The 18,568-nt window shown below is 51.2% G+C and overlaps 2 protein-coding genes and 1 long non-coding RNA gene across 3 annotated transcripts; 1 reads left to right on the forward strand and 2 right to left on the reverse strand.

Moving 5' to 3' along the window:
* Positions 1 to 506: 506 nt before the first annotated feature.
* On the reverse strand, positions 507 to 1,590 carry Tmem210 (transmembrane protein 210). The gene is made up of 4 exons (XM_006981045.4): positions 1,450 to 1,590; positions 1,153 to 1,288; positions 906 to 935; positions 507 to 744 (listed from the first exon to the last, which is right to left on the reverse strand). The coding sequence occupies exons 1-4, from the start codon at positions 1,535 to 1,537 to the stop codon at positions 549 to 551; spliced, it is 450 nt and encodes a 149-aa protein (XP_006981107.1). The 5' UTR covers positions 1,538 to 1,590; the 3' UTR covers positions 507 to 548.
* A 12-nt stretch (positions 1,591 to 1,602) lies between these two features.
* LOC143272852 (uncharacterized) lies at positions 1,603 to 17,343 on the forward strand. The gene is made up of 3 exons (XR_013050440.1): positions 1,603 to 1,723; positions 13,345 to 13,549; positions 16,885 to 17,343. It is a non-coding gene; the product is annotated as an uncharacterized LOC143272852 (long non-coding RNA).
* On the reverse strand, positions 4,610 to 18,568 carry Anapc2 (anaphase promoting complex subunit 2). The gene is made up of 13 exons (XM_006981046.4): positions 18,358 to 18,568; positions 17,487 to 18,109; positions 16,912 to 17,044; positions 15,954 to 16,128; positions 13,402 to 13,521; positions 12,234 to 12,351; positions 11,413 to 11,594; positions 10,558 to 10,699; positions 10,249 to 10,324; positions 9,963 to 10,166; positions 5,521 to 5,650; positions 5,044 to 5,279; positions 4,610 to 4,963 (listed from the first exon to the last, which is right to left on the reverse strand). Exons 1-13 carry the CDS (start codon positions 18,520 to 18,522, stop codon positions 4,751 to 4,753), a joined length of 2,517 nt encoding a protein of 838 aa, XP_006981108.1. The 5' UTR covers positions 18,523 to 18,568; the 3' UTR covers positions 4,610 to 4,750.

Here is an 18,568-nt window from a genome sequence, read left to right on the forward strand (position 1 = left end):
GCTCCACACAGAATGCAGCTCACAGTGCCTTGCTCCATACCCCAGTTTCAAAGTCATTCCTTTTCAGCAAAAAGACCCCATAGAGGCTGCTCAGTCCCTGGACAGAGGATAGATGGGGGTATAAGCACATGATGGGCCTAAATGCAAAGGAAAGATCTTGAAGTGTAGTGATCTTTAACCTGAGGCTAAAGAGGGAATGTAGGAGAGCAGTTGCTTCAACCCCCTCCACCTTGGAGCCCTTGAGGCTGTGACAGTCAGTGGAAAGGAGTGTGCTGGCCCAAGTCTGGTCAGTGCAGCTCCCTTTTGACTTGCCAGCTGCAGGTCCTGTCTTGGGGAATCTGGGAAGTAGGAAGAGCCCAGGGTCAGTCATCTTTGTAAGACCAACAGTAGGAAGATGAAGAGAAAAGCTGAACTGGCCAGGTGGGCTCAGTGCCCCTGGGTGGAGACACCTCCCATGATCCATGACAAACACTACCCGGAGGGACTTGCAAGAAGGACAGCACACGATCACTAAATACTGTTTAATTCCCCAGCCTAGCTGCCCTCCACTACTCTGGCGGTGGAGGCGGTGGAGGTGGTGGTGAAGGCGGCTCCTCTAGAGGAACCTCCATGGGGATGGTCATGAGGTCAGTGTTCTCCAAGGACGGCATGGATACCTCCAGGTCAGGGTCCAAGAGGTGGGACTCCACGCGCACCGAGTGCAGGTCTAAGTGATCTTCCTGGACCCCAAAGGGTCCCATCAACCTGTGTGATGGGCTAGGTCAGCAGGATCTGGCAGGGCCGTGGCCACCCAAGAGAAGCCGGCCCTTGAGGACATTGCTCTGGATGCCACTGTGACCTGTACTTCCAGGAGTGGGCAGAGAGAGGACACAGCTCCCCCTTGAGGATCCCCCTGGCACACTTACCTGTCTTCCACGAGTCCGGAGCACGAATCACTGAGGGGGGCAAAGACAGGTGTGAATTCTGGAGAAACGCTCATTCCAGGTGCCTGGAAGCCACTGGAACCTCCCTCTTCCTGTCACCCCCACACCCCACATGCACTCTGGGAAACACTCTCCCCAGCCTCTCGTGACATACCACCCTAAGAAGGGGCCCCTGGGAGCACGACCAACAGCCCAGGGCCCCGCTGTGCCCGACTCCGAGTTCACGCACCCCTTGGACCGAAAGATGCCGATCGCCACAACGACAAGAGCACAGAAACAGCTGGCGCTGACACCAGCCAGCACCACGATGAGGGCAATGAGAGCCTCGCGGCTGAGGCCGAGGCTGCATTCGCAGTAGGTTCCAGCTGCAGAGACAAGGCCGCGAGCCCCGGGGGCCGGTCACCTGCCTGTGGACACCTCACATCCGCACCCCGCACCCCGGTGGCCCTCAGGACACAAATGGCTTGCCCTGCCTGGAAAAGGGAGGGACTCTGGCTGGGGGGGGGGGGCTAGCGGGAGGAGGCACCTGCAGCAGGGATGAGTAAAAGGGACAAACATATCAGGCCAAGGGGGCTGCCAGCTGGGCAGGAGTAAGGCCGGGGACAGGGGGCCATGTCCAGCCCCCAGCCCCACCACACACCTCTAGACGGAACTCATTGGAAGGTGCTGACCTCACAGTGGGGCTGTGAGGCAGAGGGTGTGGGGGCAGGGCCTCAGAGCACCCAGGCTGCCTTGAACTTCATTCCCACTTGGATGCTGGCATTCCAGGAGTCCTGGGCAGACGACCCTGGATGGAGCAGGTAAAGGAGACAGGGTCTGCAAGCTCCCGCCAGATCTGAGTCACGGGGTAGTAGGGCTCCAGTTTTAAAGACAGACAGCACTTGTAGTTAAATGGGGGAGAACCCTGCTTTGCTCTCTGGTGTTGGGGACCAAGGCCTCGGTTTGCTTTTTAACATCAGAGCTCTGAGTTAGGGCTCTACCAGGCTTCCTGTCAACAAGACCTCCCCAAGTTGAGGCAGGTAGGGGACAAGGAGGCAATGGGAGGCAGGGTAGGTGCATGTGCTCGGTTGCTCCCCTTGTTTGCTTCGGAGGACTGAGCTCATACAGCCTTTAAAGCCCAGATTAGAGGACCGCTGGCATCCTAAGGAATCCTTGATCATCCACTGGGATGGGAGAGTCACTGGCTACATAGGCCTGAGCAGAACACCACACCATATCCTTAGACTCTTACCCCCAGGGAGCAGGCAGCTCAGAAAGGACTGCAGTCTCTGGCTCGTGTCTGTCAGGCCTCAATGCCTATAGGCTGGCATGGTCAGGGTTAACGACACCTCTGTCCTGAACCTGGAGTCCCAGGCTGGCATGGTCAGGGTTAACGACACCTCTGTCCTGAACCTGGAGTCCCAGGCTGGCATGGTCAGGGTTAACGACACCTCTGTCCTGAACCTGGAGTCCCAGGCTGGCATGGTCAGGGTTAACCGACACCTCTGTCCTGAACCTGGAGTCCCAGGCTGGCATGGTCAGGGTTAACCAACACCTCTGTCCTGAACCTGGAGTCCCAGGCTGGCATGGTCAGGGTTAATGGACACCTCTGTCCTGAACCTGGAGTCCCAGGCTGGGATGGTCAGGATTAACCTACACCTCTGTCCTGAACCTGGAGTCCCAGGCTGGCATGGTCAGGGTTAACCGACACCTCTGTCCTGAACCTGGAGTCCCAGGCTGGCATGGTCAGGGTTAACGACACCTCTGTCCTGAACCTGGAGTCCCAGGCTGGGATGCAGTACAACCCCACCCTACTGCCACTCTCCCCTGAGGGATCTGCCAAGCAAACTAAGAGGCAGAAGGAGGAAATGTCAGCCCCGCAGCTGACTAAGCCCAGCCTCCTGCCAGCTGGGGCCAACAGGGTGCCAGGAGGGGAGGGCACAGCTTGAACCCAGTGGCCCTCATCACTGGGGACACCCCTGGCAGTAAACACAGGTACCCTTCTAGAGTTGGCCGTCAGGAACAGCTCCTGACATGAGCGTTTGTATTGGTTAAATGATGAGAACCGACTTCCTCTCTGGTCTTTAAGGCACATCCACAAACTTAGTCTAAAGGACTGTAGGGCAGAAGGTGTGCCTGGGGCCCAGTGGCTGGCACTGTCACCTGCCGGGCCAGCCTAGCAAGTTTACATCCTGGTTAGGACAAAGACACACCCATCTGTGGCTAGGTGGTGTGTACCAGATAGGAACACCTTCGTGGCCTCTGCTGTCACCAGAACTCAGAGGGATAGTTCTTCTTGTGGCAACAGCACTTTCGTGGGGTAGGGGGCAGGGTCTGAGAACCGGGACTAGAGGAGAACAAACCTCATTCCTGAAGTACTGTGAACAAGGCTTCCTGGGTTTATGGGAACCCCGTATGCTATGGCCAAGGTCGTGTGCCTAATACCCACCTCCACCCCTTTAAAACCTGAGGTGTACAGCCAAGGTCATGTGCCTAATACCCGCCTCCACCCCTTTAAAACCTGAGGTGTACGGCCAAGGTCATGTGCCTAATACCCACCTCCACCTCTTTAAAACCTGAGGTGTACGGCCAAGGTCATGTTTCTAATACCCGCCTCCACCCCTTTAAAACCTGAGGTGCGATCCCTCTAGAACAGGAAGAGGTGAAACCCTTGAAGGGGATTTCTGCTCAGGACCCAAGTACAGAATAAGTCAAAGCCAGTAGCTGAGGATGAAAGGCGGGGTTCTGCAGTGTCAACTGGGGCTGAGGGGACTGGGAAGGGCATCTGGGGTAGTGGCAGCAGCTGAAACTAGGTGTGGTTTGTGGTCTGGGATCCACCTTGGGCAAGGATCAGGATGTGTAAGCAATGATTCCAAAGGGCTTTTGTTCCCTTGGAGGATGATGCCTCAGGTCAGGGTATTTCCTGCTTGAAAACAGCAGTTCTGGGACAGCGAAGCAAGAGCCCATACTGTGCTCCACCAGGTTCTAGTCTGTCCTTCACAGGGCTAGCCTGTCCTCAACTGGTATTTGAGACACAGCCTGCTTGCTCTCAAGGGTGGCTGAGCCCTAACTTGAGGGAAAGGATTGAACTGGTTCCTGGCTTCTCCTCTCACCCCTGCCCTGGTCCTGTAATTCCGACTGCCAAGTCTTGAGGACATGAAAAAATCTAAATATATACATGTAAGCTTCAAGCAGTATGGCCATATATACTGGTGCAAGAAAGGGGAACAAAGACCTAATCCTTTGGCCACCAGGGTATGTCCTTAAGTGGCCCTTGACTGCTAGACACAGGAATGTATTTGACTCAGATTGCCTCACCTTGGAAGATCTCATGGAGTGCTAAAGTCCTAACAGCACAAAGCCTGGAATTAACTCCACACAGGCTACACAGAAGAGAAGACCCAAGAGTTCCTTTAAAGGCCACAAAAGCAGGCTGGGGCTACAAGCCTAACTCAGTAGACTCTGGGCAACTAACCCTATTGACTCTCATCCCAAACAAGTCCCAGCAGGGTTCCTGGGCAGCTTATAGATGACAGCTTCAGGGGATCTATTGCCCAAACACAGAAGTATAGGCTGGGGGTAGGCCTGGCTGCGTAGCGTAGCCCCATTACCTGCTGCTGGGAACACAGGCCCTGTAGAGCTAAGGTAGGGTGGCCACAGAGGACAAACCTGTATGTGTCCATGGGGTTCAAAAAACTACACGAAAGGATGAACCAATCTACTTTAATTTGTACTTTAGGTTTTAGGCAAGGAATGGACAGGGACTGGGCACAGGGACATGGGGTCAGAAGGTAACCGAGCTGTCTATCCAGGGGCCACACAGGCATGAATACTATGGAAGGGGGACATCAGCTGCAACTCTTGGGCAGGCGGTAGACACCTGCAGAGTAGATGAGCTGCTGGTCACGGACCTTCTTCTGCAGGTAGCCCTGGAGTTCCTGCAGGTCGATCTCAGCCAGTGCAGGGCCAGTCATCACAAACATTCGGAGCATGCTGTAGATGCGCTCCAGAGAGAGGCTTTCCAGGTTGGTCAACATGGCTTGGATGTATGTCCAGAAGAGCTGGGAACAGAAGCCAGGCATGGTCAGTCAGCCACCTGCTTGCCCCCCGCCCCCAGCCCACTATGGAGCGGCCAACGCACCAGTAGCTCCTCTTCCTTCTGGTCAGCCTGCGAGGCCATGCCTGAGTCGCTCTCGTCGTCACTGTCAATCAGCACCATGTTGTCTCTGTCCTGAGGCCGCTCCTCCTCAATAACGGAGAAGGTGCCAGGGGGCTCCTCCCGCAGCACACCCTGCTGCAGCCACACTGACATCCGCCTCCGCAGCAGTGCCACGGGCATCTTCACCACCTTGCTCAGCTCCTCTAGGGTCCAGCTGGCTGTGCAGAGCCAAAGGAATGCAGGGTACACTGGAGTTTATACCTTCTCCAGTTCCTGGTAGCCAGCTGGGCCCCCGCAGGGACATGCATCGTCCAGCTTGACTCGGGTTAGAAGAATGGTTGCTACCCCTAAATCCTACCCACACGGTAGGGGGGTGAGGGCGGGGTTGTGTGTCACCTCACAGCTCACTGGACAGCAGTGCCTAGCACTGGCCCTAAGAGACGGGTTCTAGGGACTCACCTTGGTCCTGGAAATAGAGCAAGACCACTGCCTGCACTGGGGTCACTGCCACAGACAGGGTGCGGTCAGCCAGCTCCACATCCATTGTCACCAAGCCCAAGGTGTGCTTCCAACTGAGGGTCCGCATAGCCTGGGCAGGAATCAACAAGAATAATCCAGTGGGTTCCAGACAGGTCCAGATGAACAAGGCACAGGCTCATACGGCATGCTACCTGGCAAGGAATGGCTCCTGCACCAATGGCCTGCACCAATGGCATCCCTAGCAGGCAGCAGCAAGAGCAGGAGACTTGGTTCCAGTGCCGGCTCCTGAGCAGCCATAACAAAACTGTGGCACTGCTGATAAACTGTGTCCCTCTCATGTCTGACCCCTCAGTACCTCAGAACGTGAGCTATGTGCAAACAGGGTTGACGTAGAGGTAATTAGTTACGAAGAGGTCATACTGAAGTAGGACGGGCCTTCATCTAATAAGACTGGCATTCTTTCAAGAGAAGGTTATAACAGAAGGTAGCGGCTATGAGGCATAGAGTCTGTCATTTACCAAAAGCTGGGAAAGCCAGGGAGTGCTTTCTTTTAGGTGTCAGAGGGAGCACAGCGTGGCCAACACCATGATACTGAACTTCTACTTTCCAGAACTAAAACAACAAACTTCTGCTGTTTAAAACTACCCAGTGCCCCTCTGTGAGTTTGAGGCCAGCCTGGTCTACAAATCGAGTTCCAGGATAGCTAGGACTGTTACACAGAGAAATCCTGTCTTGAAAAACCAAAAAAATAAACTAAACTCCCCAGTCCCTAACACTTTGTTACAGCAGTCATAATAAATGTAGACTCTGCCAGGTGGTGGTGGCACATGCCTTTAATCCCAGCACTTGGGAGGCAGAAGCCAGCCCGAGTTTTGAGGTCAGCTGAGAATACTGAAGAGGCTTTGGGACTGGACAATAGGGAAGTATGTGAAAGTTAGAGCCTAGACTGGTGGGAGACAACTGGTGTAATATGGAAGATAAGATGACGCTGGCGAAGGCTCGGAAGGGGAAGAGCTGTCATCACCCTAGAGGATGCATAACCATGGAGAACAATGTGGGTAGAAATGGGGGCGTTAAGGACCTTTCCTGGTGAGGGCTCAGATGGAAATGGGAAACACAATACTAGACACTGAGGCTAGTGAACACTGCCAGATTGTAGCCTGACATTTTTGACAGTCTGTGTGACTTGTAGATCCTACTGATCATCTCAGCAGACATCAGTTTACTGATGGGCTCTCCAGGAAGACACCGCTCCTGCGACTTTTTTTCTTCGTTCTTTAGTTTTTAGACTGAGCTTTACTATATAGCCCTAGTTGTCTTGAAGCTTGCTCTACAGGCTAGCCTCCACTAGTAGCGGCCGCTGTGCCTGCGTTCCAAGTGCTGGGATGCCAGCCATGCCCCGCCACAGCTGGCTCAGGACCCTCCTGTCACCTGACAGCTTGACACTGAAATATTAACCGGGATCCACCAAGGTTTTTGAGTTTTTTGCCAGCAGTACCTAACAGTTTGAATGAAAGCGACAGAGACAACACAGAAGTCCATACTGACATGTGGGGTTGCTTGGCAAGCCCAGAGGACAGCACTGAGCCAGAGGGCTGTTATCAAACTTCAGAATTTCTCTTGTTGGGCTTCAGATGTGCTTTGGGGCTCCTGAGCCCTCTATCTGCTTGCTCCCTTTGGGAGTGCCTGTTTCTAAACTACCCTTCTCACCTCTGTGCTTTGGAACAAGACAACCTCACAGCATCAAGCTGGAGAGGGAACCTGCTTCACATGGATAAGCCTTTTTATGGGGGCGGGGGGGGGGGGGCGGGGAGAGGAGGTCTCATTATATAGCCAGGCTGGCCCTGAACCACTTATCCTGCTGCTTTAGTCTCCTGAGTGCTGGGGTCACAGGTGTGCACCACCACACCTAGATTAAGAGATTTAAGAGTTGATGCTAGCCGGGCGGTGGTGGCGCACGCCTTTGATCCCAGCACTCGGGAGGCAGAGGCAGGTGGATCTTTGTGAGTTCGAGGCCAGCCTGGGCTACCAAGTGAGTTCTAGGAAAGGCGCAAAGCTACGCAGAGAAACCCTGTCTCGAGGAAAAAAAAAAAAAAAAGAGTTAGAGGTATTGGCTAAATGTACTTTGCTCATGGGAAGACAATTAATTTTAGAAGCCACAGACAGTCATGGGCCAAACTGTTATCTTCAAAGAGATAGTGAAGCCCTAACTCCAGTGATGCTCAGAGTCCTATCTCCAAATATAGGCTTATTTGGAAATGGGAGTCATTAAATATGTAATCTGCTAATGAGGTTGTCCTTAATCTGATATAACTAGTATCCTAAGAAGAGAGAAACAGCCGGGCGGTGGTGGCGCACGCCTTTGATCCCAGCACTCGGGAGGCAGAGGAAGGCGGATCTCTGTGAGTTCAAGGCCAGCCTGGGCTACCAAGTGAGCACCAGGAAAGGCGCAAAGCTACACAGAGAAACCCTGTCTCGAAAAACCAAAAAAAAAAAAAAAAAAAAAAAAAAGAAGAAGAGAGAAACAGACATAGAGACATAAGAGAAAACTTGGACATAAAGAAATGCTACTTAGGGGCTGGAGAGATGGCTCAGTGGTTAAGAGCACCGACTGCTCTTCCAGAGGTCCTGAGTTCAATCCCCGCAACCACATGGTGGCTCACAACCATCTATAATGAGATCTGGCACCCTCTTCTGGCCTGCAGATATACATACAGACAGAATACTGTATACATAATAAAAAATAAATCTAAAAAAAAAAAAAAAAAAAAAAAAAGAAGAAATGTCATTTAACAGTGTAGCAGTGGTGGCGCATGCCTTTAATCTCAGTACAATGGAGGCAGAGGCAGGCAGATCTGTGAGTTTGAGGCCAGAGTGGTCCAGGACAGAGTGAGTTCCAGGACAGCTAGAGCTACATAAAGAAACCTGTCTCAAAAAACAAAACAAAACAAAAGAAATAATGTTTACCAAGATCAGTCAGGGCTACTGGAAACTACAAGAGGCAGGAAGGTACTTTCCCCTAGAGAATTCTTCGTGGAGGCACAACCCAACATCAACACATTTCTAGTCTGGTAACCCTATCATCTGCAGTTTTTCATTAAGGTAGTGCCCAGGACCCTGATTCTACCACTCTGCTGGCCAAGGGATGCTCTGAAGTTCCCCTGGGACCCCTGCAGCTCTTAAGGGAGAGGCACCAATAAACCCAATCCAAAGACAGAAAAGGAGGCAGTATCAGTGGCTGCCCCTGGTTACAGCCAGTTTAGCTTCCCAGTCACAATACATGGGCCACACAGTCAGTCACCACAGACCAGTAAGATCCCCTGGGAGCTCTGTGGTGAAAGATAAAGGAATTGTGGCCATAGGCCTGACCTCTAAGCATAGCCCCGGGGTTTACCAGAGCCATTCCAGTGTCCAGCAAAAATTGAGATAAAGGACACTAGAGTATGGCTACCCTAACTCCTTGGGCCTGAGCAACAAGATGTGGCTAAGCCATGTCTGGGACTCAGGGTGAACACCCAGCCAAGCCAGCAGGCACCTCTTACTACCAAGCAGTCAGAGGACAGTGGGAGAGGACACTGAGAACACAGGACCGGCCACTGGGACCACTCACCCAGGAAGTGGCGGCACTGTGGTACTCAAAAACTCTAACTAGACACATCACCGTGGAACGGGCCACAGTAGGATGTACTGTTGCCAGGAACCCCACTTTCATCAGGTGTCAGTAAAGGTCACAAACACCATACCTAGACTCTTCCAGAAACGGAGCCAGGGTTGAGGGCAGCAAGGTTCTCATACCTACTGGCCAAACACTCCCCTTTAACTCCCCCTGTCAGGGCCTTCCATCTGGGTCCCACTTTGTTGCCCCTTGAAGGAAACGTGCTTTCAAGTTCTCAAAGGGACTCCTCATCCAGGGCACAGATCCATAGCCCAAAACAGAACAAGGCCTTCCGATTGCAGGAAGAAACACATCTAAACTCAGCATTTCCCCATCACTAACAAGATGCTGCAGATGTTCCCATGCCACACCTGTCTGTACATTCACCTAGTTGCTCCTAGCCTGACCCCTACAGGGTCCCACATGCTCTTCCAGTTAGGGTGCCTGCCATGTGGATGCCTGCACCCCACAACCTTCTCCTCTTAGCATCTCTGGGCCAGAGCACTCATTAGGTTGTCTCCTATGGTCGAGAGTGGGCATCTTCACCTGTGGAGTGTGTTGGACTCTTGCCTCCCCTGCAATAACTGACCACAAGCTCAGGAGCAAGAATCTCTGAACTTGGCCATACCACCGACTGGAACTCCAGCTTCCACATCGTTTGGTCTCAGCTACGCTACCTGGACACATGTGCCACATGGGCAAACTCCATGTGAGGTTTGATGGCGTGACCAGAGACACAGACTACCAAGAGGACTACTGGCTGTACCTTCAGCTTCTCATACTTCTTGCAGTAAACGTCAAGGGCTGCCCTGATGTCCTCAGGGACTTCCAGCTTCTCATCTTTGAAGGGGGGCCAAAATTCACTGGACAATATGACAGCATAGACACCAAATGGTGGTTGTTCTTCCACAGGCCTCTTCTCATCCTCCTCACGGATATTGGCATTGATGCGGCGGGAATCTGCCATGTCCTAAGAAGGGGCATCTCATCAATGTCCTGGGCTGAATGGGGGGTGGGAGGGCACAACTGGCTGGGGAGTCCTGGACACTTACCTTGAGCATGACCTCACAGAAGTGCATGGGGGCTTCACCAAAGCGCAGCTTCAACAGCTCCACATTACGGATCTCCCTGGAAGGACAAGTTTCTGGGAAGGGCTGCAGTGTGCCTCCATTTCAACTGGCACCCAGGCAACCCACTCTGCCCAGGACACCCTGGGCTGGAGGGAAGGCAGGAAGCACTCGTGCCAGAGTTTGGTCACCTTGGCCAATAAGGGCAGTAATGGTCATGTGTTTTCCTCCAAATACAGAATGAAGGCTTTATGCCTCAGCGCCCCCTGGAGGTCAACCGGCCCCTTGCCTTACCTCTCAGGGCTGAAGCTGAACTGGTGGAGGAGGCGGTCAGCAAGTAGGGAGCGGTACTCATTGATAAAGAGGTCCTTGCTGCCGTAGATGCTGACCAGCAGGCTAATGATGTCTGAAGAGCGCCGCTTGGAACTCGACTTCCCTGCACAGCGTTGGGGAGAGGGGCAACCATTGGCACCGTGACAAGGACAGTGACACCTCAGAGTTCATCTGCTGAACACAGCAGTCTAGCATGGCCTGGAAGGCTTGCTCTCAATGTCCCAGGCAGCTGGGAGTAATATGCCTCCCAGCGGACCCAGGGCTGGTTGACCCAGGGCTGGTTGACCCAGGGCTGGTTGACCCAGGGCAACTGTTCTGATCCACAGTGCCTCCTATCTCACAGGCACCTTCCTGAGTCCTCAGTCAGCATAAGGAATAAAAGAAAGGTCCTTGGATTTTCCTTTGAAAGCCTAAAGATGCAGAGTTTATGCTAAGACCTAAGAATATACAGACTTTGCAAACCCAGCAGACTGTGGCCAAGCAAGAGATGGGACTTGGCCAGAGGATGCCACGTTAATACACCTGAGGAACAGGACCAAATCACAGCCAGAAGTGGGGTACACAGACTCCCATGAATCTGTTCTCTCGTGTATGACCCACAAAGGCACCTACTATAGCTGGCTGGGGTGGGCAGACAGTGAGGAAACATAGCAAAACGGCCAGTGTTAAGCAAGGCCTTGACCTCTGACCCCTCACGTTTGAGACAATGCTGATTCTAATACAGCCAGGCATGGGTAGCCACATACATGACAGAACCCAACAGACCTCCAAAGAAGCCTAGGAGAGGGCCAAGGTGAAGCTAATAGGTAAACTGACCTGGATCAGCATCCACAGGGTCAGGGACCCAGTCCTCAGGCTCGCCAGAATCATCCTCACTGTCCTGGCCGGTCTCCAGGCTAGCCGGGTCGGTCTTAGACAGCTCAACAGCCAAGTCCCCAGTCCCATCCGAGTCCCCTGTCAGCCCAGCCACAATCTGCCGCACTGTGTCCTCTCGTGTCCTGCCAGGGTTGAATGTCGCTGTCACCAACGATGTACATGGGCATCATGACACCTGCAGCCCATCCTAGTGTGGCCAGTTCTAACTGGCATGTACTAAAGACAGGCCCATCTGGTTTCACAGAAAGAAAAAGAACAAAACAAAAAACACTACTCTGAAAAAAGCAGGGGCTGAGATACTGAGAGGGACTGAATGACCAGGAAGCAGAAAACTTGGTAACACTATCAGCTTCTCAGGTACTAGAGTCACTAATGTGGCACCTGGTTCACTAATCCCCAAACCTACAAACTCTGCTGCCTGAGGGCTTTCTGGCCAGCTTTGCCAAGGAATCCACCAGAGAGATCACAGAGGTTCCTAAGGGTGAAGCTGTAGACCCTGGATAAGCTTCTCTCCATGGGAGGGTTGGGAAAGCAGGCCCAGACACACAGACACACAGAGACACACACAGACGCACACATGCACCCCCACCCACAGTGACACTGTGTTAGAAAGGACAACTACCTAGCGCTAGCAAAAGGAAAGAGACCTGCTGCCCTGATCCGACCCATGTCTGTGGCACATCAGGACTGTCTGTCTCTCTGGCTTCTGCAGACACCAAACAGAGCTCAGCAGGAGTGAACCAAGTGCTAATGGCACCTACCTCAGGTAGCGACGGATAGGCTCACAAGCCACCTCTAAGATGACCATAGAAGGATCAAGCACTCGTAATGCCTTGATGGCAGAAATGTAGAGAGTGATGATGTCACATGTGTTGACACCTACAGTGGGAAAGAGGAGCCAGAAATCATACAACCGTCTGGACAGCAGGCTCCTGAATGCTAAAACCTGAGTATTCAGCAGGCCACACTGGCTGGGTGACTGGAAGGTTACCATGTGATACTCATTCAAGGAGATTGCAGATTACCTCCTGCCCCTACCGCATTCAATTGACTTATAAGACCAGTCTCCAGAATTTTCCAAGGAGCAGTCTGTTAGGGTTTGAATCAATGTCCCCTCTAGGCTCATTTTTGTTTGTTTGTTTGAGACAGGGTTTCTCTATGTAGCCCTGGCTGTCTTGGAATTCATTCTGTAGACCAGGCTGGCCTCAAACTCACAAGTGATTCACCTGCCTTTGCCTCCTGAGTGCTGGGATTAAAGGCGTGCACCACCACCGCCCGGCTAGATTCATGTTTTGAAGGCTTGATTCCCAACTTGTGGTGTAAATTTAAAGGCCCAAGAGCCTTTAGCAAACCGTATGTAGTAGTGTGTGCCTTTGATCCCAGCAACTGGGAGGCAGAATCAGGGTGATATCTGCGAGTTCAAGGCCGCCTGGTCAAATAAAGAGACCCTGTCTCAAAAAAAAAAAAAAAAAAAAAAAAAAAAAAAACCAGGAACACACACACACACAGAGCCTTTAGCAGGCAGGGTTTAGCGAGTGGAAGTACATTACTTCCTGAAGTCTTGGCGTTCTTGTCTATTGTGTGACTATGCCATCATATATTTCCCATTACGATGGACTGTAACCTTCTGAGACAAAGAGAATAAATCCTTCTGCCCTTAAGTTGATTCTGTCATGCATTTGGTCACAGAAACACAAAAAGTAATAATACATAAACCTTCCCCTTACCAGGCAGCCCATTCTAAAAAGACCACATACAACCTGTAGACCAAGTCAGACAGGCTCTGACTTCCTCCAAAGATGGATAAAGCTCAAGTTAACCCAGCTCTCCCAAGAACTTCAAACATTGCTTCTTAACCTGTTCCTTTCTCAGGAACTTCATGTGAGCCTGAGGGCTACTTGGCTAGTCCACAGTGGCCACACATGGTACCTGGGTGAAGGAGTCGAGTCTCTAGGGCCACCTTGAGGGACACAAGCAGCTGCTGCCTCTGATCCGTCCTCTCCAAGCAGTACTTAAGATCCTCAATGGCTGGCCGAGAATCTGGGAAGTCTGTAAGAGAACCATGCCACAGGAATAGGTAAGTACAAAGGTGTAATAAGCACTAACGGGTGTGTGTGTGTGGGGGGGTGTAGTACAAGATACACAACCTGGCAGGGGCACAGACAAGAGTCACCCATCAGGTACAAAATGTTGTAATTTTCAATGTAACCTTCACTAGAGGCCAATCTGACCGGAGATGACAGTTTCATCTGACCAGAGGCACAGTTGACTGTTTCACTGATCTCAAAGACTATCATACCCACAGCTGCCTTAACTCTCACAACAGTCATCCCTCCTGTGGTGTACGGTGGTAGACAGCTAAACTGTCCCAAGGTGGACATGCTGTGAAATTTAATTTGAAATCAATTTAAGGCTCTTGGGAAAAGAGAAAAACAATTTGTCAAATGAGTCCCGCAATTACTGAGGACTGCCTTCAAATCTTTTCAAGATTTAAAAATTTTGTATGTATGAGTATTTGTTTATAAGGAGTGTTTGTCTGCCTGTAAGTATATGCTCCGTGTGCATGCCTGGCAGCAGTGGAGGCCAGCAGAGGGCTTGGGATTCCCTGGAATTGGAGCTATAGATAGCTGTGAGCTGCCACATGAGTGCTGCTAACTGAACCTGAGTCCTCTGTGAAGAGTAACAAATCCTCTTTTTTTTTCCTGAAAAGCCTTTTGATCACTTTTAGATTGCTCACTTACAGCCATTAACAAAAAAATGGCGTCCACAGCAGGCCTCCCTCTAAGCTCATTCAGTTGTTCCTAAGAGAACTGTTTTTTTTCTTTTCTTTTTAATTTTATTTATTTATATTTTATTTATCTATTTATCTATTTATCTATCTATCTATCTATTTATTTATTTATTTTCTATTATCAGCTTGATACAGTACAAATTCTTATCCTAATAGTGAAATGTTTCACTGAAGCTTGCCCAGTGATTGAGTAAAACCAAAACTTATTATAAGCCTCTGCTATGTAGCCTCCCTGGTTCTGTGGGTTGCAGTCTGATTGTTCTTTGCTTTATATCTAGAATCCACTTATGAGTGAGTACATACCACGTTTGTCCTTCTGGGTTTGGGTTACCCCTCACTCAGGATGATTTTTTCTAGTTCCATCCATTTGCCTGCAAATTTCATGATGACATTGTTTTTCTCTGCAGAGTAGTACTCCATTGTGTAGATGTACCACATTTTCTTAACCCATTCTTCGGTTGACTGTCATCTAGGTTGTTTCCAGGTTCTGGCTGTTAGGAATAATGCTGCTATGAACATAGTTAAGCATGTATCTTTGTGGTATGATTGAGCATTCCTTGGGTATATGCCCGAGTGATATTGCTGGTTCTTGAGGTAGATCGATTCCCAATTTTCTGAGAAACAGTCATATTAATTTCCACAGTGGTTGTACAAGTTTGCATTCCCACCAACAGTGGAGGAGTGTTCCCTTTGCTCCACATCCTCTCCAACATAGACTGTCATTGGTGTTTTTGATCGTAGCCATTCTGACAGGTGTAAAGTGGTATTTCTCTGATGATTAAAGATGTTGAGCATTTCTTTAAATATCTTTCAGCCATTTGAGATTCTTCTTTTGAGAATTCTCTGTTTAGCTCTTTAGCCCATTTTTTAATTGGACTGTTCGGTATTTTGATGTCTAGTTTCTTGAGTTCTTTATATACTGTGGAGATCAATCCTCTGTCAGATGTGGGGTTGGTGAAGATCTTTTCCCATTCTGTAGGCTGTCTTTTTGTCTTACTGACCGTGTCTTTTGCCCTACAAAAGCTTCTCAGTTTCAGGAGGTCCCATTTATTAATTGTTGTGCTCAGGGTCTGTGCTACCGGTGTTATATTTAGGAAATGGTCTCCGGTGCCAATGTGTTCAAGAGTACTTCCTACTTTCTCTTCTATTAAGTTTAGTGTAACTGGATTTATGTTGAGGTCTTTGATCCACTTGGACTTGAGTTTTGTGCATGGTGACAGATATGGATCTATTTGTAATCTTTTACATATTGACATCTAGTACATTTTGCCAGCACCATTTATTGAAGATGCTTTCTTTTTTCCATTGTATAGTTTTGACTTCTTTGTCGAAAATCAGGTGTTCATATGTGCATGGATTAATGTCAGGGTCTTCAATTTGATTTCATTGGTCTGTATGTTGGTTTTCATGCCAGTACCAAGCTGTTTTTATTACTATAGCTCTATAGTAGAGCTTGAGGTCAGGGGTGGTGATGCCTCCAGAGGCAACAAATCCTCTGAACTGATGAGCTATCTCTCCAGCCCTGTCTTACACACTTTCTACAAGTTGACACTTGATCAATAATAACCACACATGACAGAGTGACACACAGGGGCCAGTCCCAAGCAGGAACCAAACTCACCACCCTGCCAACAAAACCACAGGAAGTCACTGGAAAAGGAAGGTTCTACAGGTAAGAGGCAGGACCAACCTCGGATGATGCTGAACAGCTCCTCAATCCGCAGGCTGGCGTAGATCCGGTAGAAGAATCTCTGTACGTGGCAGCGCCAACGTCGCAGTGTGTTCCCAGCTTCTGGAGAAGTTGGCCTGGTGGGGTTGTCCTGAAGGAACACTTTGCCAAGCCAACCAACCACTCTCTCGATCCACTGTGGACGATCGTTACTGTGTGAGGTGTATGGCACTTAAAAGCTCCAGCCTGACTCAGTAACCGCACACCTTTGGCAGGAACCTGGAGGAGCCACCACCTATTTTTGAAGGCCAGAAGCATCAAACCTACACTCCACTGCCCACTTCTCAATGTGGTTGCTCCAACAGTTTCTAGGCTCATGACTCCAGGTCATCACTGCAGGGATACCCACTCCGATCACTCCCCATCAAGCCTAATATGCATCCACAGGGGATAGACACTTGAAAGACGGGAGGTCAGGAATGAAGCAGAAACAGGGTGGACAGCTTCATGGGGCTGAACCTAGCTTTTCCACAATGCTGGGAACCCCATAGCAGAATTACACACCATACCTCCACAGCATCGCCAACCAGAGGACTTCACTGGGACACCCTAACTCCATGCTAGGGTACAGACTGGTGGTAGGTTAATCCAGAAGAGAACTGTTAAGTGAGCACACATTTTTGTAGAGCAATGGAAAGAAGAGAGTCTGGTGGGCCTGCCTTGCCATACTTGCCTGGGGAAACTCCTTGGAGCCACCTCTGGCCCAGGATTCTGCTTCTAGCCACAGGACTCTACACAGACCGATTCAGTAAATACCAGATTTGTCCTTGTCACCAGACCCAGGACTGGCCTCTACACAGCACCAACATAACCCTCCACCATCACTACTCCTGGTCAACCTGCCTACTGCTTGGTATCAGGTCTGCCAAAAATCCACTTTTGTTCTTCACAGGACACAGCCCAGGGAGAAGATTCTCACCTTGTGGAACTCACGAAGAAAAGAGCGCTCATACTCTCCTCGGCAGCGGTCTTCCATCCTTTCCCGGGTCACTTGATGCAGGGTGGTTGTAACAGCCTCGGCGCTGACCCGCTCCAGCAGACTGAGCCTATGCCTGGAGGAGATCTCTGCTCATGAAGAACCCACAACACACACCCGCCCCTAACTTAGGAGGGCCCTTCCCTTAAGGATACTCAGTGCATACACCCCATAACTGTGTCCAGGACAGAGTGTAAACTTGCCACACAATAACCCCTGGCTATATTGGGCAGTGGTGGCACACCTTTAATCCCAGCACTTGGGAGGCAGAGGCAGGCAGATGTGAGAGTTTGAGGCCAACGTGGTCCCAAAGAGTAACAGGACAGCCAGGAACACACAGAGAAACCCTATCTCAAAATAAAATAGATAGATAGATAATACCAAAAAAAATTTTCTTGGCTACAAGTACAGATGGAAAAGACCTCATCAGTTTGCTAGCTCTATACAGATGTCTACTAAATTCAGGACAAATGGGGTATCCAAAGAAATTGGGGCATGGCCAAAGGGGCAGTACTCACAGGACCTGGCTGAGTTGGTGGAACTGCTCCAGTGCCTGTCGGCACCAGCACTGCTGCTTGTCACTGCCACATCCTGCACACAGAGGGCTCTGCAAGAGTCGGTAGTACCTGCGGCGGGCATACCGGCTGTCTAGCTCACCCTCTAGCTCGGGGTCTGTGCCTCCTTCTCCTTTTCTCTTGCTCTGCATATAGACTCTCAGGAAACGACCATAGAGGCGCTGGACCATGTCCTGGAATGTCCTGGGGGTGGAAAAGAACAGGACTCCACGCAACATGGTGTGAACTTTCTCCCGAAGCCCCTGAGCTCCAGTGCCCATCAGCAAGCCCAGACGAGTCCATTTCTCTAGGAGTTCTAGGCTATGCAGGTAGGGATCCAAGCGGCTTTCCAGCAGGCCGAACGCATCCAGGAGCAGCAGGAGGCATTGGGGTTCATCGACAGAGTTTTCGCGCTGGGCGATGGCATTCCAGAACTCCGGGGCAATGTTGCCCTGCAGATCGTTCTGCAGCACCTCCACGAACCACTCCTCCAGGACAGAGTGCAGACCGTGGCCCCTTAGAACCTCCACCGCTGCGCGGAGCTCTTCTTCCTTTGGCGGGACCGCACCGCTGGTCCGGGAAGATGCCTGGAGCACGGAAAACCGTGAGCAGAGGGGGCGGGGCAGGGGTAAAAGGAGGGGAGGGGAGAGGAGGGGAATGAAAAACCTCCGCAGCCAAAGGCTGCTGGGGGAACCAAACGAATCAGATAGCTGAGGAAGGCGGCAATCCTACTACAGAAAGCTCGCACGGAGCTGTCAGGACACAAGGGTGGACTTCCTAAAGCATGCAGAGTCGCGACCTCCATACAGGCCCGCCAACCTTCCCCAGGCCTCACCAGGCCCAGTGCGGCCGGCGGCACCAGACCAGTGCTCACGGTATTCCAGGCAACCAAGAGCTCCTGTCCAGGCCTAGAGTCGCAGTCATCGGCGGCGGCGGCGGCGGCGGCGGCGGCAACTGCCACCGCCTCGGCCGCCGTCACCGCCACAGCCTCGGCCTCCATCCCGTCCACCGAAGAGCCCCGCCCAGCGCAGCGCACGCTGATGACG

The sequence above is a fragment of the Peromyscus maniculatus genome, chromosome 4 (assembly GCF_049852395.1).
Source record: "Peromyscus maniculatus bairdii isolate BWxNUB_F1_BW_parent chromosome 4, HU_Pman_BW_mat_3.1, whole genome shotgun sequence".
Classification (NCBI taxonomy): domain Eukaryota; kingdom Metazoa; phylum Chordata; class Mammalia; order Rodentia; family Cricetidae; genus Peromyscus; species Peromyscus maniculatus.

What these genes read in the sequence shown, in the direction of transcription:
- Tmem210 (XM_006981045.4), bottom strand. Translation starts at nt 1,537, where the DNA reads ATGGCCCCCTGTCCCCGGCCTTACTCCTGCCCAGCTGGCAGCCCCCTT. An exon ending in TTTACTCATCCCTGCTGCAG is followed by an intron (nt 1,289 to 1,449) that starts GTGCCTCCTCCC and finishes TTGTCTCTGCAG; the next exon opens with CTGGAACCTACTGCGAATGC. An exon ending in GGCATCTTTCGGTCCAAGGG is followed by an intron (nt 936 to 1,152) that starts GTGCGTGAACTC and finishes TGCCCCCCTCAG; the next exon opens with TGATTCGTGCTCCGGACTCG.
- Anapc2 (XM_006981046.4), bottom strand. Translation starts at nt 18,522, where the DNA reads ATGGAGGCCGAGGCTGTGGCGGTGACGGCGGCCGAGGCGGTGGCAGTT. An exon ending in CGCCGGCCGCACTGGGCCTG is followed by an intron (nt 18,110 to 18,357) that starts GTGAGGCCTGGG and finishes TCCGTGCTCCAG; the next exon opens with GCATCTTCCCGGACCAGCGG. An exon ending in GCTGTTCAGCATCATCCGAG is followed by an intron (nt 13,522 to 15,953) that starts GTTGGTCCTGCC and finishes GTTCTCTTACAG; the next exon opens with ACTTCCCAGATTCTCGGCCA.